Consider the following 20,683-nt stretch of genomic DNA (forward strand, 5'->3'; position numbering starts at 1 on the left):
ATGCAATAAAAGCAATGAACACATTATTTACCCAAAAATTATACCAATTAATACTACAGCACACTGGGCAAGAATAAGTCATTACAGAGCTCCAGTAACAGAAAAATAAAAATATAGTAAAAGAAAGCTCTAATATGGATATAAAAAAAGTTATGGCATTTGGATGAAGGAGGAAGGAATGAAAATGCAACAACAAACATAGTCCACAACTGAAAGGGATTAATTAAAGCTTACATTAATTTTACATTTCAATTATCCAGGAATTACTTACAAAGTGTTGGAAGAATAAGGTCCACCTAAAAGAGAGAAAACCGTATTACAAATCCAAATACCATGTACAGTATCTATATTGTATTGCATTAATTATAATTGGTCAATATACTTACCAAACCACACAAAACGTCTACTATAATATTAACAACTGGTTCAGCCGCCTGCAGAGGCAGAAATGAATACCATAATACACAGCAATTACATAAAATATTTCTTGAAACTACACTGATGACATAATAGGAATTAAGGCGTTTTTTAGAAAAATATCTAAAAATAGTTTACATGCAAAAAGATAAGTTACTAATGTAGTGTCTGTAGCTAAGATGTCTCTGTATGCAGAATCCGACTTTGGTGCCTGGGGCCCACCAGTAACATTGACTTTGAGGGCTCACTGTTCAGTTCATTGCAAATATCACATTACCCTTATTCACAAATTTACTCATGCTACTATCTATTAATACACTGGGTAGTTTGTTAAATTATTGACTATATGCTGCCTTTGAGTTAGGCGTCAGGTTTCCGCGTTTGCTCTGGAGGAATCCAGACCCTTACATTCTGCGGTCTCTTGCTGTTTATCTACCGCAGAGGAGATTGCCTTGCAGCAAATCTCTCCAGGGGCTAAGTCCCTCTGTCCTCCTACTGAGCATGCTCATGAGACGATTTCCCATTGGAGATTGGGAGTCATGTGCTCAGGTCCTGCTCCAGATCTCATTGGTCCATCTCGGAGATCTGGAATCTTCCGGAAGGTCCCGGCAGCTATAAAAAGCGCGCATAGCCGTTCCGCCATGCGCTAGTATAGTCTCTAGTTGCTACTGTGTGAATGATAATGGATGTATGATTCTGGTGAATGACTCATTTGAAACCCCTTCCCTCTGATATTACGTATGTGGACAGGGACTAAGCTTAGAGTCAGCGCCAGCGTGCCACTACTACATCATCCACAGTTGCTAGCGTCTGACATTGTGCTTGCGTACTAGCTTTGTTGTCTAGCGGCAGTGTCCTACGCTGAACTGCAGTTGCAGCCCTCCTTGGCGTCCGCAGTTGCGACGTCGGATGCACGGTAGGTTTAGACGGATGCAGCTCCTCTGTCTTTGGCTCTGCTCCTGTGACCTGATACCGTGTGTGCATTTACTCTGAGTACTGTGACTCCAACAGGCTCAGCCTTATTGTATTTGTCTTTGTTGGCACCTCTGTGACTTAACAGAGATTGCTCTGCTCACCTGGGTGACGTTTAACCCACGTGCGTATTTCCGCCATATTGCTTGCCTGCCACCACTTAGCGGCGGTCATATCATCTACTGCATTGTGGATCCCGAGCGGCGAACGCACTTTATTATTATTTTATATAGTGCGTTCCGCCGTTTCTAACACTTTGTCTGTACATAGTGAATCAATACACAGATAAATAAATTATATGCCCTTTTAATATTTTAATACATTTCCACTGTTGAAACACACTAAAAATGCATATAATCCACTCATGACTGTATAAATAAAGTTTTGTCAAAGCCAAATACAGAGACGTATCAAACACAAAGCAACAATATTTAAACCCCTAGCGACAGAACCAATTTTGTACTTAATAACCAAGCCAATTTTTACAATTCTGACCACTGTCACTTTATAAGGTTATAACTCTGGAACACTTCAACGGATTCCACTGATTAAGATTGTTTTTCCATAACATATTGTACTACATGTTAGTGGTAAAATTTCTTTGATATGACTTGCGTTTATTTATGAAAAAAACGGAAATTTGTCAAAAAATTTGAAAATTTTGCAATTTTCAAAATTTAATTTTTGTGCCCCTAACCCTTTAACGATCGCTGATACGCCTTTTAACAGTGGCAGTTAAGGGTACTTAAACCAGTACTTAAACCACAGTGCCGCTTTTTAATGCTTTTTAGGGTTGGGATTAGGGTTATGGGTGTGTTCAGGTTAGGGTTGGAGTTAGAATTGGGGGGTTTCCACTGTTTCGGTACATCAGGGGGTCTCCCAAAGCGACATGGCACCACCATTGATTCCATCCAATTTTGGGTTCAAAAAGTCAAAAGGTGCTCCCTCCCTCCTGAGCCCTGACATGCACCCCACAAATGGGGTATCAATGTACTCAGGACAAATTACACAACTTTTGGGTCCAATTTCTCCTGTTACCCTTGGGAAAATAAAAATTTGAGGGCAAAAATATTTTATAAAAAAAAAAAAATGATTTCACAGCTCTATGTTATAAACTTCTGTGAAGCACTTGGGGGTTCAAAGTGCTCACCACACATCTAGATAAGTTACTTTGGGGGTCAAGTTTCCAAAATGGTGTCACTTGTGGGGGGTTTCCCTGTTTAGGCACATCAGGGACTTTGCAAATGCGACATGACGTCTGATCTCAATTCCAGCCAATTTTGCGTTAAAAAAGTCAAATGGTGCTCCTTTAATTCTGAGCTCTGCCGAGCGCCCAAATAGTTGTTTACCTCCACATATTGGATATCGGCGCATTCAGGAGAAATTGCACAACAACTTTTGTGGTTCATTTTCTCTTTTTACACTTGTGAAAATAAAAAAAATTGGTTCTGAAATAAAACAATTGTGAAAAACAGTTAAATGTTCATTTTTTCCTTCCACTTTGCTTCAGTTCCTGTAAAGGGTTAATAAACTTCTTGAATGTGGTTTTGCGCACATTGAGGGGTGAACTTTTTAGAATGGTGTCAATTTTGGGAATTTTCCATCATGTACACCCCTCAAAGTAACTTCAAATGTGATGTGGTTCCTAAAAAAGAATGGTTTTGTAAATTTTGTTGTCAAGATGAGAAATTGCTTGTCCAATTTTAACTTGTATAACTTCTTAACCAAAAAAAATTTGTTACCAAAATTTGCTGATGCAAAGTAGACATGTGGGAAATGTTATTTATTATGTATTTTGTGTGACATACCTTTGTGATTTAAGGGCAAAAAAATTCAAAGCTTGAAAATTGCAAAATTTTCAAAATTTTCGCCATATTTCCGTTGTTTTCATAAATAAACGCAAGTCATATGGGAGAAATTTTCCAGAGTTATGCTGCGTTCACATGTCATAGTTTTTTTGCATTTTTGCAGTGGTTTTTAACGAGCGTTTTTGCCGCAAAAACGCAAAAAAACAGCATCCCATGCATTCCTATGGGATTCCGCAATGCTGTGCTAATGCTGCGGATTTTCCCGTGGCGGAATCGCATCGCGGAAAAATCTGCGGCATGCTCACTAATTTTGCGGAATCGTGGGGATTCCGCCCACATAGAAATGTATTGTTCTGCTTACTTTCCGCATCTGGCTGTGCCCACCATGCGAAAAGTAAGCAGAACATTTGCGGATGGTACCCACGGTTCGGAGGAGAGGAGACTGTCTCCAGGCTGTGGGCACCATAAACCTGTAAAAATAGAATAAAAAATAAAAAATCGGGTTATATTCACCTTCCAATGTCCCGTGCAGCCTTCCCGGGCCTCAGCGATGCTCGTGTTCCCAGTAATGCCTTGCGAGACCTTTGATAACGTCGCGGTCTCGCAATACTGTAGCGGTCCCTATTCCTCACGAGATCGCTACAGTATTGCGAGACAGCAACGTCATCAAAGGTCTCGCAAGGCATTACTAGGAACGGGAGCATCGCTGAGGCCCAGGAAGGCTGCGTGGGACGCCGGATGGTGAATATAACCCAATTTTATTATTTTTTTTATTATTTTTAACATTAGATCTTTTTACTACTGATGCTGCATAGGCAGCCTCAATAGTAAAAAGTTGGTCACACTCGTCAAACACTATGTTTGACGAGTGTGACCAACCTGTCAATCAGTTCTCCAAGCGATGCTACAGATCGCTTGGAAAACGCTAGCATTCTGCAAGCTAATAACGCTTGCAAATCGCTAGTTTTTCCACTGGAAAATCGCGGGAATTTAAAATGCGATTTTCCAGCGGAATGGAATTCCGGAATTCCCGCGGAAGTCACCGCGGGAGTTCCGCTACGTGTGCACAAAGCCTTATAACCAGATAAATTGACAGTGGTCAGAATTGTAAAAATTGGCTTGGTCATTAAGCTTCAAATTGGCTCTGTCACTAAGAGGTTAAATCAGAGTCATATTGCACAAAATAATTAATACATAACATTTCCTACATGTCTACTTTACATCAGCAAAACTTTGGAAACTTTTTTTATTGTTAGGACGTTATAAGGATTAAAATTTGATCAGCAATTTCTAATTTTTCCAACAAAATTTGCAAAACCATTTTTTTAAGGACCACCTCACATATGAAGTCAGTTTGGGAGGTCAATATAACAGAAAATACCCAAAAGTGACACCATTCTTAAAATTGCACCCCTCAAGGAGCTCAACATCACATTCAAGAAGTTTATTAACCCTTCAGGTGCTTCATGACAACTAAAGCAATGTGGAAGGAAAAAATGAACAATAAACTTTTTCACAAAATTTTTTATTTTGGAACCAAATTTTTTTATTTTCACAAGGGTATCAAGAGAAAATAAACCACAAAATTTGTTGTGCAATTTCTCCTAAGTACGCCGATACCCCATATGTGGGGGAAAGCCACTGGGCGCTTGGCACGGTTCAGAATGGAGAAAGCACCATTTGACGTTTTGAACTCAAAATTGGCTGGAATCAGTGGGGGCGCCATGTCACATTTGGAGACCCCCTGATGTACCTAAAAAGTAGACACCCCCAATTCTAAATCCAACCCTAACACAGCCCTAACCTCAACCCTAACCCCAACACACCCCTAATCCCAACCCTAGCCATAACCCTAACCACAACCCTTACCTCAACACCACCTTAACCCCAACACCACAACCCTAACCCCCAACACTACCCTAACCCCAACACAACTATAACCCCAACCCTAACCCCATCCCTAACCCTAGCCCAACTCTAACCCTAGCTCTAACCCTAGCCCCAACCCTAACCCTAGCCCAACCCTAACCCTAGCTCTAACCCCAACCGTAACCCTAGCTCTAACCCCAACCCTAACCATAGCCTCAAAACTAACCCTAGACCAACTCTATCCCTAGCTCTAACCCTAACTCTAACACTAGCCCAACCCTAATCCTAGCTCTATTCCCAAACCTAACCCTAGCCCCAACCCTAACCATAGCCCCAACCTTAACCCTAGACCCACCCCCACCATAGCTCTAATCCCAACCTTAACCGTAGCCCCAATCCTAACCATAGCCCCAACCTTAACCATAGCCCAACCATAACCCTAGCTCTAACCCTATCCCTACCCAAACCCTATCCCAACCCTAACCCTAGCTCTAAGCCAAACCCTAACCCTTACCCTAGCCCCAACCCTAACCCTAGCCCCAACCATGACCCTAGGTATAACCCCAACCATACCCCTAACCCTAGCCCCAACCCTAACCCTAATAGAAAAATGGAAAAAAATACATCTTTTATTTTATTATTTTTGCCTAACTAAGGTGGTGATAAAGGGAGGTTTGATTTACTATTGTTTTATTTTTGATCACTGTGATAAGGTCTATCACAGTGGTTAAAATGAACCAATAGAAAAAATGTCCTGTTGCCGGGTGCCGGCTCGCAGATCTTAGTGGGCGCACTGCGCGTGTGCCTGCCATTTTTTTCCCAGAAGAAGATGTTGAGGGGTTTTTTTGCAGTCACTGTTATTCGGTGAATAATGGTGATCGCAGCATTGGAGACGGTAAAAGCCGACCCAAATCATGCTACATCAAAAACTCACCTGGGAAAGTAGCCTTAAAGTTCTAAGACTCTAAATGATGGTCTATTATGTAGACTACAAGTATTTCTGAAAACAGAAATGGAAGAAGGCCAACAAGTCCTTATTCTTCAAGTGCTCATGACGTTTGCTCGATTGTTTGTCTGTGATAGGTAATTTGGATAGTATGCCCTGTTCAGGACATGGTCTGATGTGAGTGATACCAATCTCTGTACAGCTCTGCAGAGAATGTTAAGGCCTCTATATATATTAGACTAATAGCTGAAGAGCCCGGCAATGTCCGGGCATAGTAACTAACTATGGTTAGTTATAAAAAATTATAATGATTACATCTATATATATAAAGCTGAGTGTATAGCCCAGCCCACTCCGCATAGCCACATTCACTATAATATCCCACATCATTCCGTCAGCCAGGGCTACCGGACTACTACCCCTAATATCCCACATCATCCTGTCAGCCAGAGCCACCGGACTACTACCCCTAATATCCCACATCATCCCGTCAGCCAGAGCCACCGGACTACTACCACTAATATCCCACATCATTCCATCAAAGCCATCGGACTACTACCCCTAATATTTCACATCATCCCATCACAGCCGCCAGACTACTACCACTAATATCCCACATCATCTCGTCAGTCAGAGCCACCGGACTACTACCCCTAATATCCCACATCATCCCATCAGTCAGAGCCACCGGACTACTACCCCCTAATATCCCACATCATCCCGTCAGCCTGGGGTCAGAACCAGAGCGCTAAGTGGAATGGTCCTAACTTCCATACCAGTGATCCCTTTAAGAGAGGCCTTGGGTCAAAACCAAAGCGCTGGATAGATTTGCCCTGACTTCCATACCAATGATCCCTTTAATAGAAGCCTGGGGTCAGAATCAGAGTGCTGAGGGATTTGCCCTAACTTTCATACCGGAGATCCCGCTAAGAGGGAAGATATGCCTATGGGATGAAGGATGTGTGATTGGTATATGGGCACAGGAGGGGGGGATTCATTTCTGTCATGTGCTCTCTGCTCCTTTCTGGAGGGCAGACAATGGCTGGGAGGTTATGTTCCCGAGGATGCTAGATTTCTCCCGCTCAGTCAGTGTCTGCAGAGGTGTTGTCGTGGAGTGGGAAAACTGCTGCTCATAGCAACCAATCACAGCTCAGCTTCTTTTAAACAGCTCTGGTGAAATAAAAGATGCTTAGTGATTGGTTGCAAGGAGAACTGTTGCTCATAGCAACCAATCACAGCTCAGCTTCTCTTAAACAGCTCTGTAGAAAGCTGTGATTGGTTTGTGATTGATTGGTGATAAACACATACATGCACACATACATTCAATTTTATATATATAGATTGTTGGTCGAAGCCCCTACATGAGCAGGATCGATCAATAGTCTAATAAGCAGGGAGGCCTCCTAACTCTCCCCTGACAGATGATGTTGGGGAGAGAAAAATTTTGGACTGCCGCTCATTTTGTTCTCCATGTATTAATCCACCAGAGTCTGACTGTAGCTCTCTCATAGAGAACACAGGTGCTGAGTACTGCCGTGTGAAGGTGAGTCAGGAGAGATAGAGACCTGTAGGTCAAACCCTCATTCACCTGACAAATAACTATTCTGCTAGGGGAGCTTCAGAGCTGTATAAGCATCAGAATTAAATTGATTAATAAACAGGGATATCTATGTATAGAAGTGAAAGAAGGGGCAAAAGGGAAAAAAAGCTTAATTTACCTTGCTATCAGCCACAAGTCCAATCGTATCTTGAGTTATACTTTGGACCACCTAGAGAAAAGTAAATGATGAGAAAGCTTCATCTTAAAGTAAACATTTGAAAGAAACCTCATGCTGCATGTTTTTTTGGGCTATAAAATGATGGATCAGTAGAAAACAGAGCTCATTTCCAGATGTTCTAGTTCTCTGTTGAAAATTACAATTTTCTAGCTATGGCAACATAAATAAAAAAGAATCCATGTAAACATTTTGGGTACAATTTAGCATTTGAAGATTTTTTAAAGTAATTTTTGTTGTTGCATTTGCTGAAATTTTTTCACCCCATTCATCAAAATGGTGCACGAGGTTCATGAATTTTGCGAATTTTGTCAAAAATTTTATTTTGTTCTGTATTTAACAGTTGCGCTACAAAAGTTTTTAAAGCATTTTTTATGGGAAAATCTGCTGTCTGTGAACTGTGTTTTTTGTGTTTTCCCTATAGTTTTCTATACAGATCCTGAAAAAATTGCCACCCTGTCTTTCTAATCTAATACTGGGAATATCAGGAGTGCTGATGTAAGAGGAGACTGCTCACACTGCTGTCCACCCTGTCTTTCTAATCTAATACTGGGAATATCAGGAGTGCTGATGTAAGAAGAGACTGCTCACACTGCTGTCCACCCTGTCTTTCTAATCTAATTGTCACGTGCCCCGTCCTGTGTGACACGGCCAGCAGGCCGGTAACTAATACAACAGGACATGGCACGTGTAATTGTACAGTGTGACGAGGCCTGCAGGCTGGTAACTAATACAACAAGACACAGGGGATAGGGAAACATTTACAACGGTGGGCCCTGCAATAGGGAACGGGGGATGTGGAGACCTCCTGCACTCCCCTGAGTCAGTGTCCCTAACACTCCTAACGTTCCCTATACAGGCTCCTCACCTGTCGCCGATCAGGATACCTGTCACCCTAGCACACCCTACACCTATTCCTTACTAGGGAGCTGGGTGGTGCAGGCACTGGCCCCACCGCTGTACTAACACAAACATGAGGAAAAGTGACAAACAGGGAAACACTTAGCTTTGCTCTGATGCACTTGCTCCAGGCAACAGAGTCCAACACCTGAGTGCATCTTCCTCCCACCGTGTCCAACACCTGGGTGCAGCTGTCCAGCAACGGAGTCCTGAACCTGAGTGCAGCTGTCCAGCAACGGAGTCCAGCACCTGAGTGCGGCTTCCAGCAAAAGAGTCCAGCAACTGAGTGCAGCTCTACACCATAGCTGCCACTCCACAAAGCTTTGCAAGAATTCTTCACTGACACCATAGCTGCCACTCCACCATGCTTTACATGAACTCCTCGCTGACACCATAGCTGCCACTCAAGGACTCTGACTGAGCTGTCCTGGACTCTCCTCAGCTCCTTCCTTCACCCAGCATGGTTGGAAAAGACCAACAATATCACCAACGTGAGTGAGCACAACTGACACACCTTTATTTAGTAAACACACCTGTTAGTGATTCCTGTGCAATTACACTAACCACCACCGGGGGCAAAACTATCTCTAAAAACACCAGTGCAATGACCATACTGGCCACCGGGGCAAAACTATCTCTAGCACACCAGTGCAATGACCATACTGGCCACCGGGGGCAAAACTATCTCTAAGTACAAAGCTTAGAGAGAGGAAAAAAAAAGGTTACCAGTGCTCTTATGTGACATGATCCCGCATGGATCATGACAGTAAAAAAAAGGTTACCAGTGCTCTTATCTGACATGATCCCGCATGGATCATGACACTAATACAGGGAATATCAGGAGTGCTGATGTAAGAAGAGGCTGCTCACACTGCTATCCACCCTGTCTTTCTGATCTAATACTGGATATATCTTGACTGCTGAGGTAAGGAAAGATTGCTCACACTGCTGTCCACCTTGTCTTTCAGATTAGGGATGAGCAAATAGCTTCAGATAACTCCTTATCCAAATAGCTATAGCACTTACCGAATAGCTGTGTGACAGTCAGACTCTGCATGCATGTGTTGTTACTGTCACACAGCCACAACACATGCAGCTGCAGTGCCGTTCAGCTGATTATCAGGTTTCCGATGCAGCTATTCGGTAAGCACTATAGCTATTTGGATAAGGAGTTAACCGAAGCTATTCACTCATCCCTATTTCTGATCTAATACTGGAGACACCAGAAGTGCTGAGGTAAGAAGAGACTGCTCACACTGCTGTCAACCCTGTCTTTTTACCTTTACCTTTTTAGATAAAGGAATATGATTTAATTATTAAAGGTATTTAGAAATTTATTTATATTTACATTTTTTCTTTTTCTTTTTTTTTATTCTATTCTCTTATATAAGCTTTTCCCTTCCTACCATGTAAATGTACGCAACTAACAGATACGTGTATGTATTCTTCTAGCAATAGAGGCAAAAGGTAGCACACAACAGTATCAATGTCATATGGGAAATTTGTAAAAGGTACAGACAATATGTATTACCCCATACGTATCTACTGTGGAATCCCTCACCTGTCTGCGCGCACTTGCATATACAAGGTAATGTAGGACATATGGTTTTGAGGATAGTGATATCTGTATTAATGATTCTTGTGATATCAGCACAAACCTTTTGAGCATTATCTGTCTATTTGACACATAAGATGGTCCCTTACCCTCTGTGTCCCCTCTTTGAGGTTTATTGAAGCAGAATGTGTGGGCATTGGTGTCCTGTTGTCTTCTTGACAAGTCATCAGTTATTTTAACATGTTGTAGTGTTTCTTGCCCTGTGTCCAATACAGCAATTTTATTTTTGACCTTTAATTGTTGTCTAGGAAGTTTTTTCTTCCCTCCCTTTTGTTATTCTTCTAGCAATTTAGTTTCCATACGGACAACATATTGTTTATCCTCTGAAATGATGGATTTTAAGTGATATATTTTTCTCAACGAATCTAATATGGCAGTGTGATTTTTTTGTTTGAAGATGTGCAACCAGCTGGGACGCTCTCCATGCCCCGCCCATCTTACTCCATTATTTGGACACACACCTAGTCTATGGACTATTACCATCACCATCTTCAGACCATTTCACCATACTGACTGATCAGTTAAACTATTCACCAAGCACAGTCCACGCTCCACAGCAGGTAAGTCTATCACATATCCTTGGGTGGAGTATATAGTGCCCTGCACCTATAACGTCTGTTACCTACTACATGTTGACTATACCATTGCTTCTACACCTGATTGTTTTTAATATACTCTATTATGTGCAACTACACTGTATCCAATAAACATAATTTCAATAAACATATTACTAGTCTATAAGGAACCTTATATAAGGAAAAACACTGTTCTCATCATGATGAGAAGGAAAGGGTGTGTTATAACTATACAACTTAAAACAGCGAACAGGAAGTACCCAGAACACACCAATGGAGGAAATTTTTGATTTATGTTTTTGCTACTGGATGTATTGAACTTTTAATATTAATAATAAAGATTATGTCTCTTACATATTTCCTCCAGTGGTGGGTTCTGGGTCCTTCATATCCCGCTGTTTTAGGTTACACTGTATCCAATGTCGGTTATACTTTTACTATTTGGCTTACCTATTTGAATATGCAGATACACTTACACCACTTGTTGCCACTCAGGAGAGTGTGTTTTTTCCTTGTACACTACACCCATTTTTCTCCATTTGTAGTGGAAGTTCTAGTGTCAGTCTCAATAATTAAACTGCCTTTAAAAGTGGTAGGTTTATGAAGGCAGCTGTCATATTGTTAGCTAATTTCCATTCTTTTCCACTTGGCTTGCAGAGAGGTATCGAGAGGGTCATAGCGGTCAGGTGTGGGGGTCTTGGGCATTTGAGGTAGTTAAATACCCTCATTGTGGCGGTTGGGGTGGTCCTTTAAGTTGGTGATAAATTGGTCTGCGGGTCCGTGGGTATATGGATTCCTCAGTTGGTGATATTTTGGTTCTCTGTTCTGGTGATTTGGGGGGGATTTTGGCTACGTTTGGCCGGATCCTTGGGGTTGAGTGGACATTGGTACCCTTCGGGGTTTATTTGGTGCTCCCAAGCCAGTGGGGTATCGGCTGGGAGTAAGTTATGGTCTGTTTTTGTCCACAGTTTTCAGTATGGTTAATTACCAGATTTTCAAGCTTCAAGGACCCACCCCAGGATAATTATTTACTGTTATTTATTTAATGTTAATATTTGAGGTTATGAAGTTTGTAAGGACACCCCACGTGAGCAACGACAATACCAATGTCAAGACTAACAAATTTTCAGACTACAGTTTTTCAATATTTTGAGGGATGCAGTTTTTAAAAATGTTATCACTTTGATGGGTCTTCAAATATATAGGCCCCTCTAAGTCACTTTGCCACTGACAAAGTTAATAAAAAAAATGGATTTTGAAATTTACTAAATTTACCACTAACATAAAAAAAATTCAGAATCACAGGAATATACGCAGTACCTTTAAAAAGTATTAACAGCACGTGAACTTTTACACATTTTTTCACATTACACCCACAAACTTAAATGTATTTTTTGGGGATTTTATGTGATATACCAAATAGCTAGTAGTTATGAAGTACAATCGAATGATACAGGCTTTTCTAAGTATTTTAAAAATATAAATCTGAACATTGTGACTAGCATTTGTATTCAGCCTCCTGTAGTATGATACTCTTAATAAAATCTCGAGTTACTAATTGCCTTCAGAAGTCATGTAATGTCTCATAGAGCAGTGTTCAATCCATCATCCAAAAGTCGAATGAGTATGGCACAACGCAAACCTACGAAAACATTGTGCTCCACCTAAATTAACATCTCAAGGAGAGCATTAAAGAGAAAAACAGTGAAGAGGCCCATGGTCACTGGAGAGGAACTGCAGAAATCCACAGGTCAGGTGGGAGCATCTGCTCCCCAGTCAATTATTAGGCTGGGGTCACATGAGCTATAAAAAAATCTGTCCCGTTCTCATCCAGGAGAGTGGGATGATGTTTTTCTCACTTGGCATCAGTATGCCATCCGCATGCAGTCTATATGCAATCCATTTTTTTTTAACTCAGCAGCTATTATTCTTTTACAGGACCATTTACTGTACAGTTTCCCATCTTACAGAATTGCAAAATATCTGTAAAAATCGGATGCCATACTGATTGTGTGTTCATCATCCAATTTTTTTCTCTCAGCTGAATAAAAAGTGAAATCGTAGAATGCTGCGAAATTTTTCATGGACAAATTCTATATGCTCATGTGAGCAAGTCCTTATCCATATCTACAAATCTGGCCTTTATGGAAGTGTGGCAAGAAAAAAGCCATTTTTGAAAGCAAGTCATAAAAAGTTTAATTTAGGGGATACAGCTGTCATGTGGAAGAAGGTGCTCTGGTCAGATACTACCAAAGTAAAACTTTTTAGACTAAAAAAACTCCATGTGTGGTAGAAAAATAACTCTGCCCATTACCCTGAAAACACCATCCCCATCATTAAACATGGTAGTGGCAGCATCATACTGTTTGTATGCTTTTCTTCATCAGGGACATGAAACCTGGTTAGAATTAATGGGAAAATGGATTGAGCTAAATATAGGGCAATCTTACAGGAAAACCTGTCAGAGTTTGTAAAAGACTTGAGACCAGGGCATAGGTTCAACTTCCAGCAGAACAACGAACCTAAACATACTGCTAGGGCTACAATGGAATGATTTAGATCAAAACAATCATGTTTTTGAATGGCCTAGTCAAAATCCAGACTTAAATCTCAATGAGAATCTGTGGCTACACTTTAAAATTGCAATTCACAGATGCTCTCTGTCCAATCTCACTGAGCCAGACTTAGTTGGCAAAGAAGAATGGGCAAAAATGTCAACCTCTACATGTGCAAAGCTGGTAGAGACATACTCCAAAAGACTTGCAGCAACATTGACTCAGGGGTGCTGAATACAAATGCACATCACAATTTTCAGATTTATATTTTTAAAATAATTAGAAAACCATGCATCATTTCATCGACTACAAATACTTGCTACTTTGTGTTGGTAAGCGCAAAGTGTGTATGTATGTATGTATGTGTGTATGTATGTGTGTGTGTGTGTATGTATGTGTGTGTATGTGTGTGTGTGTGTGTATGTCCGGGATAGGCATCCGCACCGTCGCAGCTACAGCCACAAAATTTGGCACAGTCACACATCTGGACCCCAAGAGCATCCTAAGCTATGTTGTGAGGTGAAATTTTAACCCCGCGCGTTCCAATTTACCAAACAATTTTGCCCCTATCTACATAATGGGGAAAAAGTGTGTGCGTATCAAGCCCCGCCCCTCATTATGATGTCATAATGGTTGCCATGGCGACGCTGATGACATCATAGGTTGCAAGCCCCGCCGCTCATTATGATGTCATAATGGTTGACTATGGGATGGAGGATGTGTGATGGGTATATGGTCACTGGACTATGGGATGGAGGATATGTATGACGGGTATATGGGCACTGGACTATGGGATGGAGGATGTGTATGACGGGTATATGGGCACGGGAGTATGGGATGGAGGATGTGTGATGGGTATATGGGCACTGGACTATGGGATGGAGGATATGTAAGACGGGTATATGGGCATGGGATTATGGGATGGAGGATATGTATGACGGGTATATGGGCACGGGACTATGGGATGGAGGATATGTATGATGGGTATATGGGCATGGGACTATGAGATGAAGGATGTGTGATGGGTATATGGGCACTGGACTATGGGATGGAGGATATGTATGACGGGTATATGGGCACGGGCCTATGGGGTGGCGGATATGTATGATGGGTATATGTGCACTGGACTATGGGATGGAGGATATGTATAACGGGTATATGGGCATGGGACTATGGGATGGAGGATGTGTGATGGGTATATGGGCACTGGACTATGGGATGGAGGATATGTATGATGGGTATATGGGCATGGGACTATGGGATGGAGGATATGTATGATGGGTATATGGGCACGGGACTATGAGATGAGGGATGTGTGATGGGTATATGGGCACTCGACTATAGGATGGCGAATATGTATGATGGGTATATGGGCATGGGACTATGGGATGGAGAATATGTCTGATGGGTATATAGGCATGGGACTATGGGATGGAGAATATGTATGATGGGTATATGGGCATGGGACTATGGGATGGAGGATATGCATGATGGGTATATGGGCACAGGCCTATAGGATGTTGGATATGTATGATGGGTATATGGGCACGGGCCTATGGGGTGGAGGATATGTATGATGGGTATATGGGCATGGGACTATGGGATGGTGGGTATGTATGATGGGTATATGGGCACGGGACTATGGGATGGAGGATAATTATAATTTGTTATAACTATCCACAGTTAGTTACTATGCCCTGGCAGCGCCGGGCTCTTCAGCTAGTATTAAATACATTTCCAATAAAACCAATTTTTCAAGACACTGTAGAAGCATTCCAGAGTCAATGCCACAATGACACTTGATTGTTTACCTTTATAAAGGAGGCAGTGTTTCACTGGAGCACATTGGAATAATAAAAACCTTAATTGTATACCACTGAGGATTTTTCATTGCAGCCCAGTTACCGTGATATCGCCTCTGAAGTGGAGATTTTTTTTCTCCAGCCACAGGGCTGGAGCCATGGATCCTAAGGCTCCTATAGGTGTTGTGTTCTTACACAACCACACCAGCTGAATACCACCCTCACTCTCACCCTTTCATACGTATCTTGCAGTAGTCTCCTATTGTGCGCTTCTATCCCAACCAGATCTCAGCACATACAATGACATCACATTTGAAAAATGTGGTCTAGACCTTAAAGCCACAAGTGGCTCGTTGTTCAAGGGTTTAAAAAAAAAGTCAAATCATCATTTTCAAATAGGGGTCAAAATTTATAAAGCTGGGGTCTCCTAAAGGCAGACAATTTGTTTTAACTATGAAATGAATGAGACACAATAAATGACTGCCTTATCGTTATTTCCATTTTTTTTTGGTGGGACGTGTTACTGGTGTAACAAGGGGTAACAACAGGAGCGGTATTTGGATTCTCTGGTACTCTGAGCTGATGACAGGGCACACAGCTGCAAATTTCTCTATGCTCACATGAACAAAAAGGAGAACAGATCTTTGCTTCTGCATTTGGACCTCCCACCAAACCTTCAGATGCTGTGAACGGTCAATGGATTTAGAAGTCCAATTTGAATAATTGCCGAACACGGACGACTGTGATAATTCACCAGATGGCTAGCTTTGACAGTTTCCCAACTGTGACATGTCGTCACAGTTTTGTTACTGTATAACATTCTGAAAGTTGCAGTATATGACAGATGTGTCCTCCATAAATGGGCTCGTATTCTTGCTCATAATGCACAAATCCATAATTTGGCTTTTAGAAGTTGGAGATTTTAAGATTACTTACCTCATCAAGGGCAGCACCTTTCAGAGGTCCATCTGCAAGTAAACAAGAAACTCTTTCCTAAAAAAACGATAAGAATTAAACTATGCATATGATAGAGCAGTCAAGTAAAAATGGACTTCTAAGCCAAAAACCACTATCTTAGTAGTAAACATTCAACAATATTGTTGCTAATAATAATATATTTCCCACCAATCTTTAATTAGTAGCAAATTTGCCTAAGGCTTCTAAAGCGCTAAATATTTAATTTTCTGCCAAATATTATGTAGGACATTATACAGTTAAATATTTTAAGGAAAATTATCTTACCACAATATTTTTCAGATCCTCAAGAACAATATCTTTGTTATATCCCTTGAAAAGGTATCATAATAAAAATATTATTTCTTAGAAATAATGGTGACTTATGTATATTAAGCATTCAGCTATGTATGTCATGTATGTCTTATAGATGTGGATCCCACCTCTGGGTAATAAATGGGAAGAGTTGAGCTTGTGGGGCCACCTCTTAATTCATAGCGGCACCCAGTTGAGAACACCTTTTTTAGAGATTGATGCAGGTCATGGAGTTCTGGACATAAGCCATTAATATCTAAGACAGGAAAAACCCCTTTTTAGCAGGTTTTATCTCCAAATGGGTAATCCTATATTTATCATCAACCTATCAATCTATTCAACATGTACCAAAGGTTTTCCCATACCTAAATAATAGAAATTTCAGAAACTGAAGTTCCAACAGGAGTCATGACACAGTGAATATCTTAGGCCTCTTTCACACTTCAGTTTTTCGCATCAGTTATAATCCGCCAAAAAGGCGGACAAGCGGATCCGTTGTCAACTGATGTGAACGGATGGCACAGGATCCGTTTTTAGACGGATCCTGAAAATGAAGAAATTTAAAGGAAGAGAGAGAGAGAGAGAGAGAGAGAGAGAGAGAGAGAGAGAGAGAGAGAGAGAGAGAGAGAGAGAGAGAGAGAGAGAGAGAGAGAGAGAGAGAGAGAGAGAGAGAGAGAGAGAGAATTTTTTTTTTTGTCCGGCACCCAGAAAGAAATTCGGGTTAAATCAGTGTTTGCAGGATCCGCCAGAGAAAAAAACGTTACAAGCTCCGTTTTGAAATTTTTGAGGATGGTGACGGACAGCAACTTTTGGCGGATCCTCACAAAAAACGGATGCAACGGACAGCAATCCGTCACAATCCGCCATTAATGCAAGTCAATGGGAAAAAAACGGATCCTCAAAAAAAATTTGAGGATCCGTTTTTTTTCAAAACCTGGCGGATTGTGACTGATTGTAAAAAACGGAAGTGTGAAAGAGGCCTTAATGAAACCATCTCTGAGTAATATTGTGGACATTTCTGACATTGAAATATTGACAATTCGCATTTTGTAATTTTATTCCTTACCGGGCATGCCTGTGTTTTCAAGTCAATAATAAGTTTCGGAATATCTCCCTGGAAATAAAATAAAATAAGACATTAACCCCTTCACCCCCAAGGGTGGTTTGCACGTTCATGACCGGGCCAATTTTTACAATTCTGACCACTATACCTTTATGAGGTCATAACTCTGGAACACTATGGATCCCGGTGATTCTGACATTTTTTTCTCGTGACATATTGTACTTCATGTTAGTGGTAAAATTTCATTCAAATAACTTGCGTTTATTTGTGAAAAAAAACGGAAATTTGGCAAAAATTTTGAAAATTTCTCAATTTTCCAACTTTGAATTTTTATGCCCTTAAATCACAGAGATACGGCACACAAAAAACTTGATAACTAACATTTCCCACATGTTTACTTTACATCAGCACAATTTTGGAACCAAAATTTTTTTTTGTTAGGAAGTTATAAGGGTTAAAAGTTGACCAGCGATTTCTCATTTTTACAACACCATTTTATTTTTAGGACCACATCACATTTGAAGCCACTTTGAGGGGTCTATATGATAGAAAATACCCAAAAGTGACACCATTCTAAAAACTGCAGCCCATAAGGTGCTCAAAACCACATTCAAGAAGTTTATTAACCCTTTAGGTGCATCACAGGAATTTTTTTGAATATTTAAAAAAAAATTAACATCTAACTTTTTTTCACAAAAAAAATACTTCAGGTTCAATTTTTTTTATTTTACCAAGGGTAACAGGAGAAATTGGACTGCAAAAGTTATTGTGCAATTTGACCTGAGTACGCTGATACCTGATTTGTGGGGGGGAACGACTGTTTCAGCGCATGGCAGAGCTCAGAATGGAAGGAGCGCCGTTTGACTTTTTCAATACAAAATTGGCTGGAATTCAGATCGGACGCCATGACACGTTTGGAGAGTCCCTGATGTACCTAAACAGTGGAAACCCCTACAAGTGACCCCATTTTGGAAACTAGACCCCCCATGGAACTTATCTAGATATGTGGTGAGAACTTTGAACCCACAAGGGCTTTACAGAAGTTTATAACGTACAGCGGTACAATTAAAAAATCATATGTTTTCCACAAAAATGATCTTTTCACCCCAATTTTTATTTTCCCAAGGGTAACAGGACCCTAAAAGTTATTGTGCAATTTGTCCTGAGTATGCTGATACCCCACATGTGGGGGTAAACCACTATTTGGGCGCATGGCAGAGCTCGGAAGGGAAGCAGCGCCATTTGACGTTTTTGGCTGGAATTGAGATCGGACATCATGTCGCGATTGGAAAACCCCTGATGTACCAAAACAGTGGAAACCCCCCACAAATGACACCATTTTGGAAACTAGACCCCTTAAGGAACTTATCTAGATGTGTGGTGAGAACTTTGAACCCCCAAGGGCTTCACAGAAGTTTATAACATAAAGCCGTACAATTAAAAAATCATATTTTTTCCACAAAAATGATCTTTTCACCCTCAATTCTTATTTTTCCAAGGGTAACAGCACCCTAAAAGTTATTGTGCAATTTGTCCTGAGTACGGTGATACCCCACATGTGGGGGTAAACCACTATTTGGGCGCATGGCACAGCTCGGAAGGGAAGCAGCGCCATTTGACGTTTTTGGCTGGAATTGAGATTGGACACCATGTCGCGATTGGAAAACCCCTGATGTACCTAAACAGTGGAAACCCCCACAAATGACACCATTTTGTAAACTAGACCCCCCAAGGAACTTATCTAGATGTGTGGTGAGCACTTTGAACCCCCCAGTGCTTCACAGAAGTTTATAACGCCCGGGCGTGAAAATAAAAAATTCGTATTTTTTCCACAAACATGATCTTTTAGTCACCATTTTTTTTATCTTCCCAAGGGTAACAGGAGAAATTGGACCCCAAAAGTTGTTGTCCAATTTGTCCTGAGTATGCCGATACCCCATATGTGGGAGAAAACTACTGTATGGGCACACGTCGGGAATCGGAAGGGAAGTAGTGACGTTTTGTAATGCAGACATTGATGGAATGGTCTGCGGGTGTCATGTTGCCTTTGGAGAGCCCCTAATGTACCTAAACAGTGGAAACCCCCCACAAATGACCCCATTTTGAAAACTAGACCCCCTAAGGAACTTATCTAGATGTGAGGTGAGCACTTTGAACCCCCAAGGGCTTCACAGAAGTTTATAATGCCAGGGCATGAAAATAAAAAAATCGTATTTTTTGCACAAACATGATCAATTAGTCCCCAATTTTTTTATTTTCCCAAGGGTAACAGGAGAAATTGAACCCCAAAAGTTGTTGTCCAATTTGTCCTGAGTACGCTGACACCCCATATGTGGGAGAAAACTACTGTATGGACACACGTCAGGGCTCGGAAGGGAAGTAGTGACGTTTTGGAATGCAGACTTTGATGGAATGGTCTGCGGGTGTCATGTTGCCTTTGGAGAGCCCCTGATGTATCTAAACTATTGAAACTCCCCACAAGTGACCCCACGGAACTTATCTAGATGTGTGGTGAGCACTTTGAACCCCCAAGTGCTTCACAGAAGTTTATAACGCTCGGACGTGAAAATAAAAAAATCATTTTTTTCCACAAAAATGATATTTTTGCCCCCCAATTTTTTATTTTTCTAAGGGTAACAGGAGAAATTGGACCCTAAAAATTGTTTTGCAATTTGTCCTGAGTAGGCTGATACCCTACATGTGGGGGTAAAACACTGTTTGGGCGCATGGCAGAGCTTGGAAGGGAAAGAGCACCATATGACTTTTTCAACTCAGAATTGGCTGGAATTGAGATCAGACGCAATGTTGCATTTGGAGAGCCCCTGATGTGCCCAAACAGTGGAAACCCCCAATTCTAACTCCAACCCGAACCCCAACACACCCCTAACCCTAATCTCAGCCCTAACCCTAGCCCTAACCCTAACCCTAGCCCTAACCCTAACCATAGCCCTAACCCTACCCTAACCCTAACCCTAATGGAAAAATGGAAATAAATACATTTTTTTAATTTTATTATTTTTCCCTAACTAAGGGGGTGATAACGGGGGGTTTGATTTACTATTTATGGCGGTTTTTATTTTTGGCAGCTGTCACACGCTAAAAGACGCTTTTTATTGT

At 41.2% G+C, this 20,683-nt stretch overlaps 1 protein-coding gene across 2 annotated transcripts in view; it reads right to left on the reverse strand.

Annotated features, from left to right (window-relative positions):
- Positions 1 to 20,683, reverse strand: part of LOC141096970 (ranaspumin-like) — a 75,585-nt gene that overhangs the window by 12,064 nt on the left and 42,838 nt on the right. For both annotated transcript variants that reach the window (XM_073587513.1, XM_073544698.1), the window contains exons 9-14: positions 17,570 to 17,617; positions 16,477 to 16,521; positions 16,171 to 16,227; positions 7,731 to 7,781; positions 387 to 434; positions 272 to 296 (exon numbers count right to left, since the gene is read on the reverse strand). In XM_073587513.1, the coding sequence (XP_073443614.1) occupies positions 272 to 296; positions 387 to 434; positions 7,731 to 7,781; positions 16,171 to 16,227; positions 16,477 to 16,521; positions 17,570 to 17,617 (274 nt within the window). The remainder of the gene's footprint in view (positions 1 to 271; positions 297 to 386; positions 435 to 7,730; positions 7,782 to 16,170; positions 16,228 to 16,476; positions 16,522 to 17,569; positions 17,618 to 20,683) is intronic.

This window comes from Dendrobates tinctorius, unplaced genomic scaffold (assembly GCF_039654945.1).
Source record: "Dendrobates tinctorius isolate UK_male_01 unplaced genomic scaffold, ASM3965494v1 ptg000001l, whole genome shotgun sequence".
NCBI lineage: Eukaryota > Metazoa > Chordata > Amphibia > Anura > Dendrobatidae > Dendrobates > Dendrobates tinctorius.